This window comes from Sinocyclocheilus anshuiensis, unplaced genomic scaffold (assembly GCF_001515605.1).
Source record: "Sinocyclocheilus anshuiensis isolate Anshui unplaced genomic scaffold, SAMN03320099.WGS_v1.1 scaffold154, whole genome shotgun sequence".
Taxonomy (NCBI): Eukaryota; Metazoa; Chordata; class Actinopteri; order Cypriniformes; family Cyprinidae; genus Sinocyclocheilus; species Sinocyclocheilus anshuiensis.
The window spans coordinates 1,865,377-1,880,343 of NW_015546101.1; the positions used below are offsets into that span (position 1 = coordinate 1,865,377).

Genomic DNA, 14,967 nt, shown 5'->3' on the forward strand with positions numbered 1-14,967 from the left:
ATGTTATTTAATTCTAACATTATAACATGAATTGCAGTGAAACTGTTATACAGTTGAATTTATTTATACCAAAGTCCAGTGTTTCCCAGGCGGCATATATATATGCAAACTCGTTCTCTGGCAGCAGGAGGCGCTGTTGGAGTGGTAGAGATCAAGGTTTCCCTGGTAACGGCTGTACACAAAGCAGCTCCGCTCAAAAAAACACTGCTTTATCAGACATTACAAGCAAGATTAAATTAAAATGAAAAATTTTCTGAAGACAGTCGGTTTCCTTCAGAAATACAGTGATATTGCGAAAACCTGACGCTACAGCAGCACTTCTTCGTCGTTGTCTTGTCTGATGCACTCAACCAAGCGTTCTAACCACAACCTCGCCCCTCCCCACCCCCCAACTATGCGAATTTCCGTAGGCGGGAATTTTTTTCATGATATTCTAATGGGCCGCTTTGTGATATCACAAAGCCCGAAAACAAACGCTGTAGTCCAAACGAGCTGTTCGTTGTAGTTCTTGAAAAAGGATTTTTAAAAAACGAAATATCCCCCTTTGGAGTGGACTTTGAGCTTTGTAAGTTTGAAGATATTTTTTATGCCCAAACATACACACTACACATTTGAGCCCCTGCCCCTGAGGAGCTCTCTGCACGTCCCTGAGTTTTGGTGACTATTGATCTCCATTGTACGGAAGAAAAAGAAGAAAAAAAATGCCATACAGGTTTGAAACAACATGAAGGCGAGTAAATGTTGACAATTTTCATTTTGGGTGAACTATCCCCCTAAGAAAGACAAGCAATCACTTTAATTATCATGTAAGTGGATACTCATTAAACCTAGTCTCCCACTGACCCATCCAGTTCCTCTCTTTGTCCATCTTTTCATCTCCTGTTGACCCATCTGAGGTTCTATCTCTGGTCAAGCCACAAGCTGATAGATTTTGACAGCTGTTATCCAGGTCACAGTATCCCTGGAGTCCATGTGTACAAATGTTGAACTCAAATAGCCATTGCAACACAGAACACAGAGAACTAAGCACTATCAGCTTCATTCGTATGAACCATAGATCAGTTTGGGGATTCTTATTAGACTTATTGCAGATGGTCAAATATATAAACATGCATATTTTATGTCAGATATTTACACAACTGAATCAATTTCAGGTCTCACTAGAAATCGGTCAACCTTTCCTAGGGTCAACAACCTGCGGCAGACCTTTGTAAAGACTGTCAGGAAGTAGGATAATGAATAACTTCCTTGTACGACCCATACTTCCTTCTCCTGAAAATGATTCACCTCACCACTGACCAGCAAACCTGGCAAATGCAAAATACATGGAGGCTCATAGCTTTGGAAAAATCATCTACACCCAACCAAAACAATAAAAAAATAAATAAATAAATAATATAAACCAACCTAAATCAATTTCAGTTTCAATCCTTTCCCTCCAGAAACTTGTCACTCACTTGAGATAAAGCAATTACTGTAGCAAGTGACAATCATCCAATCAATTCCCGATGGACAAAATCCTACAAAGTCCTACATTTTCTTCTTGTTTGAGAACACTCTGATATACTCCACAACAGTGAAGACCACAATTTCATGCCAAATTTAAAGGGCATTTACACCGACATTAATTTGGATTTACAAAGTGTCTTACGTCTTTTTTTTCATTGACAGTTGACATATTCAAGGTGTGAAATCCTTGATTCTTTTCTAATTTTTAAGTTTATAATGAACATTTATCAGCCGATAGTGAATATTTAATTATTGCTGCATATTTTAAGATTTAGATTATCATCTAGCAGTAAGTCAAAGGGATAGAACAGGACAGAACTACGTAATTCTGACAGGAATCTCAGACCAGCCTGATTTGAGAAAGGGGATTTTAAAATAGGGATTTAAAAAAAAAAAAAAACACTAAGTGGATTTTTATCATTATAGGATGGATGTGTACACACTTCCAACACACATTTATGTTCAAATTACTTGTAAAGTGAATTTTGCATCCGATGACCCCTTTAAAGGAACACTCCACTATTTTTGAAAATAGGTTTTCCAACTCCCCTATAGAGTTAAACAGCTGAGTTTTACTGTTTTCGAATCCATTCAGCCGATCTCCGGGTCTGGCGGTAGCACTTTTAGCTGTAGCTTAGCATAGATCATTGAATCCGATTAGACCATTAGCATCTCACTCAAAAATGACCAAAGAGTTTCTATGTTTTTCCTATTTAAAACTTGACTCTTCTGTAGTTACATCGTGTACTAAGACGATTTTTCTAGGCCGATATGGCTAGGAACTATACTCTCATTCCGGCTTAATAATCAAGGAACTCTGCTGCCGTACCATGGGTGCAGCAGGCGCAATGATATTATGCAGCGCCTGAAAATAGTCCCCAGCTAGGTAACTTCCAATAACCCTATTTCAGGCGCTGCGTAATATCATTGCGCCTGCTGCACCCATGGTACGGCAGCAAAGTAATAATCAGACACAACATAAAATCAATTAATGGTTTACAAGTATCAGCCAGAATTTCAATATCGGTGCATTCCTAGAGGTTTTAACCAGTAAGACTCTAAGACTTTAGAAAACCATCATTTATCTACTACTGCCATCCATTTTAATAATTCACTTTGAACAATATCTTCAGCTTAAGCATCACAGCCCAAAATGATGAGAGTATAAGCGCCTTGACATACTGTAGAAGCCTCTGCTTCAGTCTACAGTTTGTGCAATAATTGAAAATCCCTTCATTCCTCTCAGGGGCATTAAACAATATTAAGACTTGTTAAAGAAGAGGGAAAATGAGGTCATGAAGAGATGCTTAATGGAGGTAATGGCAGAAGTGCTGCAGCAGTACTAGAGAAAGATTACACAGCAGATCCAGTGATGATGCAGAAAATAAATGCGATGGAGCACAAAAGAGTAACTCTTTCCTTTCTGCAGGACAGGCCGTGTTGCGCTGATGTGGTGATCAAAACATGGTGAGCACCCCCAGGACAGAGCACACACTACAGCTCTGAGTCATGCGTTGGAGCCGCAAGCCAGTGAGACCATGTGACAGACCCTGTAAAACATGCCCTCTGGCCTCAACGCTGCTTCTGTCTTTTTGGTGAATCTTTCAAAGCAGACAGCTGTACATGGCTTTCTAGGAGAACACTGGAATGTTAGACAACAACCTTTACATGAGAAAGTTAAACATCTGGATTTTTATAGTGGAGAGGCGCAGCCTGTTAAGTGCATCAACACACTGGTCCTCATCTATTCACCAGGAGTTCACAGATATTTTTATGTATCTTTCTTGTGGAAAAGCAAAGAGCTATGTTCATGAATAGAAAGAGAGAAAAAAAGAGAGATGGATCACCCCAAATCACCCTCATGATTCTCCAGCATCACTTACCACATCCCACATAACAATTCCTCTTCCTCTCTGTAAACCCAGCACACAGCCCCAGGGAAGCGCAGTCTGAATTTGTGGGTACAAATCTTAGTGGACAGGAGGGAATAGTCGCAGTGAGGAAACAGGGATGTTTTGCTCTTGGTTTTCAAATTAACTGGAAAGACCAACCTGAGCAATCAAAAATTTAACTCACTCCGACAAGAAGATCTACTTGCTCGACCACTCCTTCTACCTTCTCCTGTTATTGTATTTTCTTACAGCATCTCTTGTGGTGACACCTGTCAAAATACTACTCCCCCACATCACCGCCTGTCCATAACAGAACATCTATTATGATCAAAACATCTCCGATTTCTTTTGTTATCATAATCCACAGGTGCTGAAGTCAGCATTTCATTTTGATTCCAACACCACCACAACATGCCAGTAGCTTTCAATTTGACCCTGAAGATTGTGTTCAGTAATAGTTAAGAACATTTGAGTAGATTTAGGTCTTTTAGAAAATCTGAAATGTCTTCACCCTTTTCCTCAATTAACATGGAGTTCGATCACTAGTTGGATTTCCACCTCTCTGAAACAAGTTTTTTTTTCACATCAGGAATGATTCTAGGATGATTTTGTTTCCTCTGTGGATCATAAAATAAGATATTTTGAGAAATGTCTCAGTGTTTTTTGTACGTACAATGGAAGTCAATGGTAACCAAAACGATCATGCAAAATGCCTGTTATTTGTTATTTAGTACTGTCCTGAGTAAGATATTTTACATAAAAGATGTTTACATTTAGTCCACAGGACAAAAAAAATAGCTGAAATTATTCAAATAAACCCTTTCAAAAGTTTGGGAACCCTTGGTTCTTAATACTGTGTGTGTGGTTACCTGGATGATCTACCACTGTTTTTTGTTTTGTGATGGTTGTTCATGAGTCCCTTGTTTGTTCTGAACAGTTAAACTGAGCACTGTTCCTCAGAAAAATCCTCTGTGTCCCGCATATTCTTCAGTTTTCCAGCATCTTTTGCATATTTGAACCCTTTCCAGCAGTGACTGTATGATTTTGAGATCCATCTTTTCACACTGAGGACAACTGAGGGACTCAAACACAACTATTAAAAAGGTTCAAACATTCACTGATGTTCCAGAAGGAAACACAATGCATTAAGAACAGGATGTCCCAATTTTTCTTATTTTGCTGAAATATAATTTTGTTCCCATTTAGTACTGCCCTTCAGAAGCAACAGAAGATTCTTGCATGTTTCCCGGAAGACAAATTAAGTACAATTTACCTTGATCCCACAGTATTAAGAACCAAGGGTTCCCAAACTTTTGAAGGGGGTTGTTTTTATAATTTCAGCTATTTTTTTGTCTTGTGGACTATATGTAAACATCTTTTATGTAAAATATCTTACTCGGGACAGTACTAAATAAAAAATAACATGCATTTTGTATGATCGCTCTTATTTTAAAATTATTCACATTTTCACAGATTCTGCAAGGGGTTCCCAAACTTTCACATGTCAGTGTATATCAGGCAAATTGGATTGCATTTCATTTTGCGCATTCATGGCTAAACCCACTACCTACTAGATAGAGATAATCCTTAATATTTAATATTAATATAATATACTTAACTATTAATATAGTTTTTTAATGACTAGTAAAGGGATATTTCATAGCTAAATAATCTCAGCAGTTATATAATATACTGGGGTAAAGAAAGGCATACAGACAATATAGGATATTTAAATGTTCCTGTCCATTTTATATCCTCATCTAGCACAAACCAAAAGAGACAGCATTATTGCAAAAACTTAATTTAACAGCAATCTTGAAGGGCACTTTACCTTTTAAGAGCATTGGTTATTCTTCTAACCAGAGTTTTTCCAAGGAAAAAGCATCCTCTCCTCTACTATTATGAGGAAATAATATTAGGGTGAAATTGGGTAAATTGGGACACATTTTGCCGTTGAGATGACTGAGAAAAAATGGCCGGTCATTCTGAATGAACCCCTATTATCTTAAATATTGGGGCATGGGAGCAAAAATAACCCTAAGTAACCAACAGAGAGAACTGATAGTTACTTCACGCATAATCTACAGGACTAGCATGCAAATCTGCAGAGGACAATGCATTTATCTTAATAGAGACAAATATAGGACAATCATCATGCTGTATGAAAACAGAATTTAATATTAATGTTAAACAAAAAACTTTAAAACTCAAAACAATTCTGGATGAAAACCACAAGTTTTTTTTTAAGTATTTAACAACAAGTAAATAAAACGTATTTTAACAGAGCCATCCTTCGGCTTTGCACAGTGGTCTCACGCACGCATTTTTAATGCTATTGATCACTAGGTCCCGCCCCGCTGTAAATAATCTACCCGCTACAGCACTGGCACTAAAATCGTTAACAGAGCTCAAAGATGACTGTGTTTTGACTGCTGTGGTTGCCATTTATTCTTCCCAACAGACATCGATGAGCCGAGGGCATCGCTGAATGCCAGGAGGTGCCCATGTGTTTCAGTGCTCCTCTGTTATATAAATAAGGTGTATAGTCTTTGGATAAATCGCTCTGACCACTCCCCACCCCTTTTTCTTCCAGCGGCAGTGACTGAATTCAAGTCGCTGATTCCTGCCCGAGGCTTCACAAGCCATATCAACACTACCACAGCCTTTGATCTTTCCAATTTCATTACATGTCATCCAGTACGATAAATATATTCCATAAGATTACATAAAAGTGCGGGTATTGCACACAAAAAATCTTAAAGCCCTGTTTAAACTGATAATTGTTTGATATGTCAGAACAACGAAACAGGAAATAAAGTGTATTATGCTATTTGAAAGGTTCATAATTTGGTTTTGGGAGTCCCCAGCAACAGGTTTACATGCATGCAAGGTCAAAAAAACATTCATTTTCTTATAATATGCATTTAATTTTATGTACTGACTCTCAAATGATTTGTTCGAAGACTGATCTTTCCAAACCCCTCCTCTGTGTGATGCTCTGATTGGTCCGATTGATCCGAACACAAACGTGGAGTACGGATAAATCACTGCAGTTTGCAAACCAACGTATTGCTCCATCCTTTATCATGACTTCGAGTAATAAGAACGACAGACATTCTATATTAATCTACACATTTATAGACCATAGCGGGCCCACAGCTTATTAGCAGAACTATAACGTGAGTTAGCCAGAGACCTACAGCTGCACTGAGTGTATCCACAACACAACACACAAAACTACATATTTTGCACGCTCGACAAAACATTAAAGCAACAATTATTCATCATATTTACAGGTTGTGATTCGGAGGAGCAAGCTGGTCCAACTCTGTGTTGAACTCGCGGAGATTGGGGAAGCAGTCGTCAGTGAAATGATGAGAACACAGCAAAAGGTTGTGATTATACTGCTGCGGTATCGTAGTAAAGATTAATTTTAACCACTGATTCTTCACAGGCTCATCCTTTAGAAGTGCAAATAAACTAGGCCTAATTTAATTTCACAGCGTAGAGCACAGCATCTTGTCGACATGTTATCCACACGAACGAGCCACAAAGTTTGAGGTAGGGATGGGCGTATCGATCCTGAAGTATCGATATATTGATACTGATGCGAGTATCGAAAGTATCGATACTAAAGTGTTTTTTTTTTACCAGTGATTTCGTTTAATAATTGTGTAGGATGGAACTATTTTCCTGCTCATCTGAACATACGCAAATGCTGCAAGACAAAACTAATCAATCACAGAGAGCGTTCACTCACTTCTGACAGTGCATTCAAACAAGGCTGCGTTTCCCAAAAGTATCATAAGAAACCACTGATGCTTTTGGGAACGGCAGAACAATGCTTATCAGAGGACAGAAAAAAAAACATGTTTGAGTTATTTCACAATAAACAAATTTAAATTATAGCCTACATAGTTTGTGCAATTACATTTATTTAAATCGAACGTTAAAAGTTCATATTGATCATGTTCTATTCAGTAATGTTAATATAATTAATAGCCGTCACAGAATAAAAAGGTTGAATTATATGCATGCAACAGCCTTTCACTGGCAGTCCCTTATGAAAATGAACCATGGTGGTTTTACGAAAGTGACCGTAGTTCAACTATAGTATTTGTAGATTTCCATGGTTACCACTACAGTAAACATATTTTAACCACATGTAAACAAAAATATAACCTAATAAATTGCAATTAAGGCGTATTGAATGTTACAATTAGTTTCAAATATAAAGTTAAATCGGTATCATTACCCATTTTACTCTTAATTTAATAAATTTCATAATTTAAAAGTTAAGTTTAGAAGTATCGTATCGGTATCGACGATACTGGCCTGTAAAAGTATCGGTATCGTATCGAAAACAAAATAAGTGGTATCGCCCATCCCTAGTTTGAGGGGGGTTCAAGTTTTCGCGGGATGTAAATGTGGCAACTTGTGACGTGTGAACTTAAAGGAAATGGGATTAGAATTTTAAACGCCTCGTTTCAGCGGTTCAGACTCTTTCTTTTGAGAGACAATAACTTTATTTATGATGCACTTTGAGCTTTACAACTTTGCAGACTGTTTACATCCACATACAGCTACATTACACACTGCATGAAAGGTAATTTTCAAAAACCCATAATAAGGGCACTAATAGACAGTATGAAGCAAAAAGCAGACTGCATTGTTACTATCAGACCTGACCTGTCCAACTCCCTGTCATCTTGTTCTGTGAAAGGCACTTTCACGTCGTTCAAAAACAACAAAGACCAACTTTTTCCCAAGCTAGTTATCATTATAACCTTTACATATGCATGTATTTATTTACCCAAAATTACAATAGTTAACCGGATTTATAGGTATCCCAATTCAGTGTAACAATCCGTGCAACTGTGTCACCTGTCATCTTTTTTCAGTGTCATTCATTTCAAGACGAATATTATGCTTTAATAAATGTTCATTTAAAATTTTTTTTTAAATATTAGTTTCATATTTTTAACTCAAGGACACTCAAAGATAATATTCGCTTGCAACGTTTAAGTAGGCTAATATGTAGAGTTTAGACTGCTAACATGAACTTTTTAAGAACATCTTCCCCCAAATTTTTTTTGGAGCTTCAACTCCAAATAAGGCAGTCTAACAAACCCCTTTAAAATCCAACATTTATTTTACCAAATGTTAGCTACTTTGCTATAAGTCATGATGACTATCAACCTGTACATTCCCAAACTAGAACCCCCTTACTACATATCCGCCCCTCTGAGCAAACACTGCCTTGCATTCTATGCCTCTTCATCCATTAGGTTTTTTTTGTGTGTGTGTGTCAATATCGTTTTCATATTTTTTACTATTACGTCGAAATTAACTAAACCGTTACTCTATATTGAACGCATATTGTTTACAAAAGTAAGGTTTGGATGTGACAAAAAGTTGAAGCCAAATAAATCTTGTAGCCTACTTCAGCGTAATTTGATTGCCTGTTTGCGTAAAGGATACATAAAAAAGGAAAACGTGAAAAGTAAACGCTCCGAAACGCTGCAACAAGCAAGGTGCATGATTTCTCTCTGCAGCCCCTCTACTCACATATCCTGACAGATACAAAGAAATACATAGACACAGGCTACCAGACACACACGACTTAAAAGACATTGCATGGGAAAACACTGGGGTTTAGATTTAACTTTTATTACCTTGCACGGATAATCCACAGTAACCCAGAGTAAGTAGACAGAAGAACCAGATATTCTCCACCGCCATGTAGAGCGTTTGATTTCCAGCAGCGGGGTAAAGCAGTGTGTGCTTTATATGACCGCTGCAGCTACATGCATATAAGTTAATGGAATTCGGGAAAAATCTCTTCAGGTTTAATTAGTTGCACGTAATTTCACGTATTTCCCTGTAGCGCGCTTTCCCCACCTATAAACATAACGTGGTTGTGTTAGTCGGGGAAGAGTCGTCGTGTCTCTCGGCGCCTCATCGCCATGTTGTGTCCAAATGTTAAGTGTGTGAGAGTGTGTTAGCTCTCCTTACAACACGCGCGCGCACACACCAGTGAGTCCCGCTTTAGGTGTCCACTGGAGCTGCATGAAACGCTGCCACTATCCTCACACACCCCCTTTCCGTGTACACGACTCCACGCTAGTTTCTTGTAACCTGCAAACGCGCTGCGCCAAATACACGACACAACAATGTTAAATAAACACACACTGACTAATTTAGAGCTTCGTATTTCGCCAGTAGCAATGAAAAAGACACCCTTGTTTAATATGATGCGCTGATATTGCTATAGCACGTGCCAATTTGCTATAAAGTCGGATGTGTTCTATATTTACAATTTCATTCATTGTAACTACAGTAGCGTTGATTGTATATAGGTCTACAAGGCACACACAATTCAATGTGTATGAATAATAGCCTCAATAACGTTCTATAGTTAATTGATATGCAAGTCATAGACTAGTGTGCAACACACACGCATAGTACACAGTTGGGGTTGCAGGACCCTCTGCCTTGACCTTCAAATGGGCCAAGAGAGAATTCTTCTCTCCTGGTGTCTGAGGGGGTGAGAGATCACATGTGTATCCATGTCATACGCTCCTACAGGTTGAGGATTCCACTCCGGCTGGCCATTGACACAGCTATGTGCATGGGACCCTTGCCGTCTCTGAACACACAGAGCTAACTAGGGTCAGCTCAACCACAGGCTCATAAGGGGCAGAACAAAAGTAAACAACTCATATCTGACAGTGTGTATCCACATACTCTTTTTAAGTTAAATGGTTTGCGAACGCTGTGCATAATGTTTCAGAATTTTACAAGAATGTTTTTTCTTCTTCTGACTTTGTCCATTTATTTTAATGGCTAGTCTGTCTGTCTCTATCTATCTATCTATCTATCTTCTTTTATTTCACACTTTTTCCATTCATGGACCCTTTCCATTGCACAAAATGTTCTTTATAGTGTAAAAAAGTTATTTAGCTTATTAAAGTGTTCTTCACACTAAAAGTGGATATCTTAAGAACTGTTCACTGAAAAGTTCTTGTACTCATAAAAATAAAGTTTCCAAAAGGGGGTTTCGCAGCAATGAAGAACCATTTTAAGTTACACAAAGGACCTTTTGGTGAAATGTTCTTAGAAGAATTATTTATTTGAGCGAGAAGAGAAAAATATTTAAAAAATCTTTAGAATTATTTCAATATAAAGAAACCTTTGTACATTTAGAACCTTTATTTTTAAGAGTGAGGGAACTTAAAATGGTTCTTCTGTGACATCGCTCCAAAACCCACTTTTGGAAGCTTTATTTTGATGCGTACAAGAACCTTCCAGTGAATATGCAGTTCTTAAAAGAATATATATTTTTCTTAGTGTGAAGAACACTTTAATAAACTATATAATAATCTAATCTCTTCTGAAGAAAGAGAAGATTTATACTCATCACAAAACACTAAAAGATACCAGGTGTAAACAATGTTATCATACACAGCATGATGGCAACATTTTGAGGAGAGAGTCCAGCCTTATTTACAGAGCAGATTAGAGAAAAGCCACGGGAGATTATTATGTAAGCATTTATTCATTACCCATGAAAATGTTTTATGATACAGACTTTAATATTTCATAGTGTATGTATATGGATTCTGCCTTGGGCATATCATGTTCAGAATGGGCACAGATATTTTATCTCGCCCAACTGCAAACGATGGGCTTCCTGGGGGTAACCGTATCCAAACCTCAGAGGGACTGAAACAGATCAAACAACAGGGATGTCCCTACTGCAGCTGCTATCTATCCAAACAGCACTGCTCCTGTAACTCAGTAAATATCTCCTATCTCTCTGTGCTGTTGTGACTCTAGGTTGCTCTGCTTCCACCACATCAAAGGCACTTTTGTCATGGCATAATGAAGTGATTGTATGAGTGTGCTTCTTGTGGTAGGTTGCTTTCGCTTCTGAACAAAAACAAATAAAAAGGAAAGATTATATGCACTTGTTCCAGACACAAAGAAACACCACAAAACACATATGCTGTTCAGAGATCTTGAACATCTGCTCAAATTAGTTAATTTGGGGTGATAAAGCTCATTTAGGGTTATAAACTGCCTGGCATGGCTGAAAGCAAGTAAGGCCTCAGTTTCTCTACCACTAATCGGATAAAAGTATGTAGTTGTTGAACTAATGTAGAATTATAATACATTTTAGGTCTCACTAGAAGAGATGTGAAAGAAAGGAAGTGATCAGATGCCTTTGTATAAGTCAGAGGAAGTACCCTAAATTTGATTTCAATCTGAGCGAGTCATCCTATTCATTGCAGGACAGAGTGAGTGAATGAATGAGATTAACTTTTCATCTTTGAAACCATACATCACAGTGAATTTAAAGCCAAGGCATCTTAGAAGTATTTTGTTCCTGTATGTACAGGTGCATCTCAATAAATTAGAATGTCATGGAAAAGTTCATTTATGTCAGTAATTCAACTCAAATTGTGAAACTCATGTATTAAATAAATTCAATGCACACAGACTGAAGTAGTTTAAGTCTTTGGTTCTTTTAATTGTGATGATTTTGGCTCACATTTAACAAAAACCCACCAATTCACTATCTCAACAAATTAGAATACTTCATAAGACCAATAAAAAAAACATTTTTAGTGAATTGTTGGCCTTCTGGAAAGTATGTTCATTTACTGTACATGTACTCAATACTTGGTTAGGGCTCCTTTTGCTTTAATTACTGCCTCAATTATGAAAGGTAATTTTCAAAAACCCATAATAAGGGCACTAATAGACAGTATGAAGCAAAAAGCAGACTGCATTGTTACTATCAGACCTGACCTGTCCAACTCCCTGTCATCTTGTTCTGTGAAAGGCACTTTCACGTCGTTCAAAAACAACAAAGACCAACTTTTTCCCAAGCTAGTTATCATTATAACCTTTACATATGCATGTATTTATTTACCCAAAATTACAATAGTTAACCGGATTTATAGGTATCCCAATTCAGTGTAACAATCCGTGCAACTGTGTCACCTGTAATCTTTTTTCAGTGTCATTCATTTCAAGACGAATATTATGCTTTAATAAATGTTCATTTAAAATTTTTTTTTAAATATTAGTTTCATATTTTTAACTCAAGGACACTCAAAGATAATATTCGCTTGCAACGTTTAAGTAGGCTAATATGTAGAGTTTAGACTGCTAACATGAACTTTTTAAGAACATCTTCCCCCAAATTTTTTTTGGAGCTTCAACTCCAAATAAGGCAGTCTAACAAACCCCTTTAAAATCCAACATTTATTTTACCAAATGTTAGCTACTTTGCTATAAGTCATGATGACTATCAACCTGTACATTCCCAAACTAGAACCCCCTTACTACATATCCGCCCCTCTGAGCAAACACTGCCTTGCATTCTATGCCTCTTCATCCATTAGGTTTTTTTTGTGTGTGTGTGTCAATATCGTTTTCATATTTTTTACTATTACGTCGAAATTAACTAAACCGTTACTCTATATTGAACGCATATTGTTTACAAAAGTAAGGTTTGGATGTGACAAAAAGTTGAAGCCAAATAAATCTTGTAGCCTACTTCAGCGTAATTTGATTGCCTGTTTGCGTAAAGGATACATAAAAAAGGAAAACGTGAAAAGTAAACGCTCCGAAACGCTGCAACAAGCAAGGTGCATGATTTCTCTCTGCAGCCCCTCTACTCACATATCCTGACAGATACAAAGAAATACATAGACACAGGCTACCAGACACACACGACTTAAAAGACATTGCATGGGAAAACACTGGGGTTTAGATTTAACTTTTATTACCTTGCACGGATAATCCACAGTAACCCAGAGTAAGTAGACAGAAGAACCAGATATTCTCCACCGCCATGTAGAGCGTTTGATTTCCAGCAGCGGGGTAAAGCAGTGTGTGCTTTATATGACCGCTGCAGCTACATGCATATAAGTTAATGGAATTCGGGAAAAATCTCTTCAGGTTTAATTAGTTGCACGTAATTTCACGTATTTCCCTGTAGCGCGCTTTCCCCACCTATAAACATAACGTGGTTGTGTTAGTCGGGGAAGAGTCGTCGTGTCTCTCGGCGCCTCATCGCCATGTTGTGTCCAAATGTTAAGTGTGTGAGAGTGTGTTAGCTCTCCTTACAACACGCGCGCGCACACACCAGTGAGTCCCGCTTTAGGTGTCCACTGGAGCTGCATGAAACGCTGCCACTATCCTCACACACCCCCTTTCCGTGTACACGACTCCACGCTAGTTTCTTGTAACCTGCAAACGCGCTGCGCCAAATACACGACACAACAATGTTAAATAAACACACACTGACTAATTTAGAGCTTCGTATTTCGCCAGTAGCAATGAAAAAGACACCCTTGTTTAATATGATGCGCTGATATTGCTATAGCACGTGCCAATTTGCTATAAAGTCGGATGTGTTCTATATTTACAATTTCATTCATTGTAACTACAGTAGCGTTGATTGTATATAGGTCTACAAGGCACACACAATTCAATGTGTATGAATAATAGCCTCAATAACGTTCTATAGTTAATTGATATGCAAGTCATAGACTAGTGTGCAACACACACGCATAGTACACAGTTGGGGTTGCAGGACCCTCTGCCTTGACCTTCAAATGGGCCAAGAGAGAATTCTTCTCTCCTGGTGTCTGAGGGGGTGAGAGATCACATGTGTATCCATGTCATACGCTCCTACAGGTTGAGGATTCCACTCCGGCTGGCCATTGACACAGCTATGTGCATGGGACCCTTGCCGTCTCTGAACACAAAGAGCTAACTAGGGTCAGCTCAACCACAGGCTCATAAGGGGCAGAACAAAAGTAAACAACTCATATCTGACAGTGTGTATCCACATACTCTTTTTAAGTTAAATGGTTTGCGAACGCTGTGCATAATGTTTCAGAATTTTACAAGAATGTTTTTTCTTCTTCTGACTTTGTCCATTTATTTTAATGGCTAGTCTGTCTGTCTCTATCTATCTATCTATCTATCTTCTTTTATTTCACACTTTTTCCATTCATGGACCCTTTCCATTGCACAAAATGTTCTTTATAGTGTAAAAAAGTTATTTAGCTTATTAAAGTGTTCTTCACACTAAAAGTGGATATCTTAAGAACTGTTCACTGAAAAGTTCTTGTACTCATAAAAATAAAGTTTCCAAAAGGGGGTTTCGCAGCAATGAAGAACCATTTTAAGTTACACAAAGGACCTTTTGGTGAAATGTTCTTAGAAGAATTATTTATTTGAGCGAGAAGAGAAAAATATTTAAAAAATCTTTAGAATTATTTCAATATAAAGAAACCTTTGTACATTTAGAACCTTTATTTTTAAGAGTGAGGGAACTTAAAATGGTTCTTCTGTGACATCGCTCCAAAACCCACTTTTGGAAGCTTTATTTTGATGCGTACAAGAACCTTCCAGTGAATATGCAGTTCTTAAAAGAATATATATTTTTCTTAGTGTGAAGAACACTTTAATAAACTATATAATAATCTAATCTCTTCTGAAGAAAGAGAAGATTTATACTCATCACAAAACAAACACTAAAAGA

General features: G+C 37.6%; 1 protein-coding gene across 1 annotated transcript in view; it reads right to left on the reverse strand.

The window, feature by feature from the left end:
- The window catches only part of LOC107700451 (immunoglobulin superfamily DCC subclass member 4-like), a 111,448-nt gene extending 101,863 nt beyond the window's left edge, over window positions 1-9,585 (reverse strand). Inside the window, exon 1 of the mRNA XM_016502097.1 lies at window positions 9,077-9,585. Coding sequence (XP_016357583.1) covers window positions 9,077-9,143 — 67 coding nt within the window. The 5' untranslated portion in view covers window positions 9,144-9,585. The remainder of the gene's footprint in view (window positions 1-9,076) is intronic.
- Between the last annotated feature and the right edge of the window lie 5,382 nt (window positions 9,586-14,967).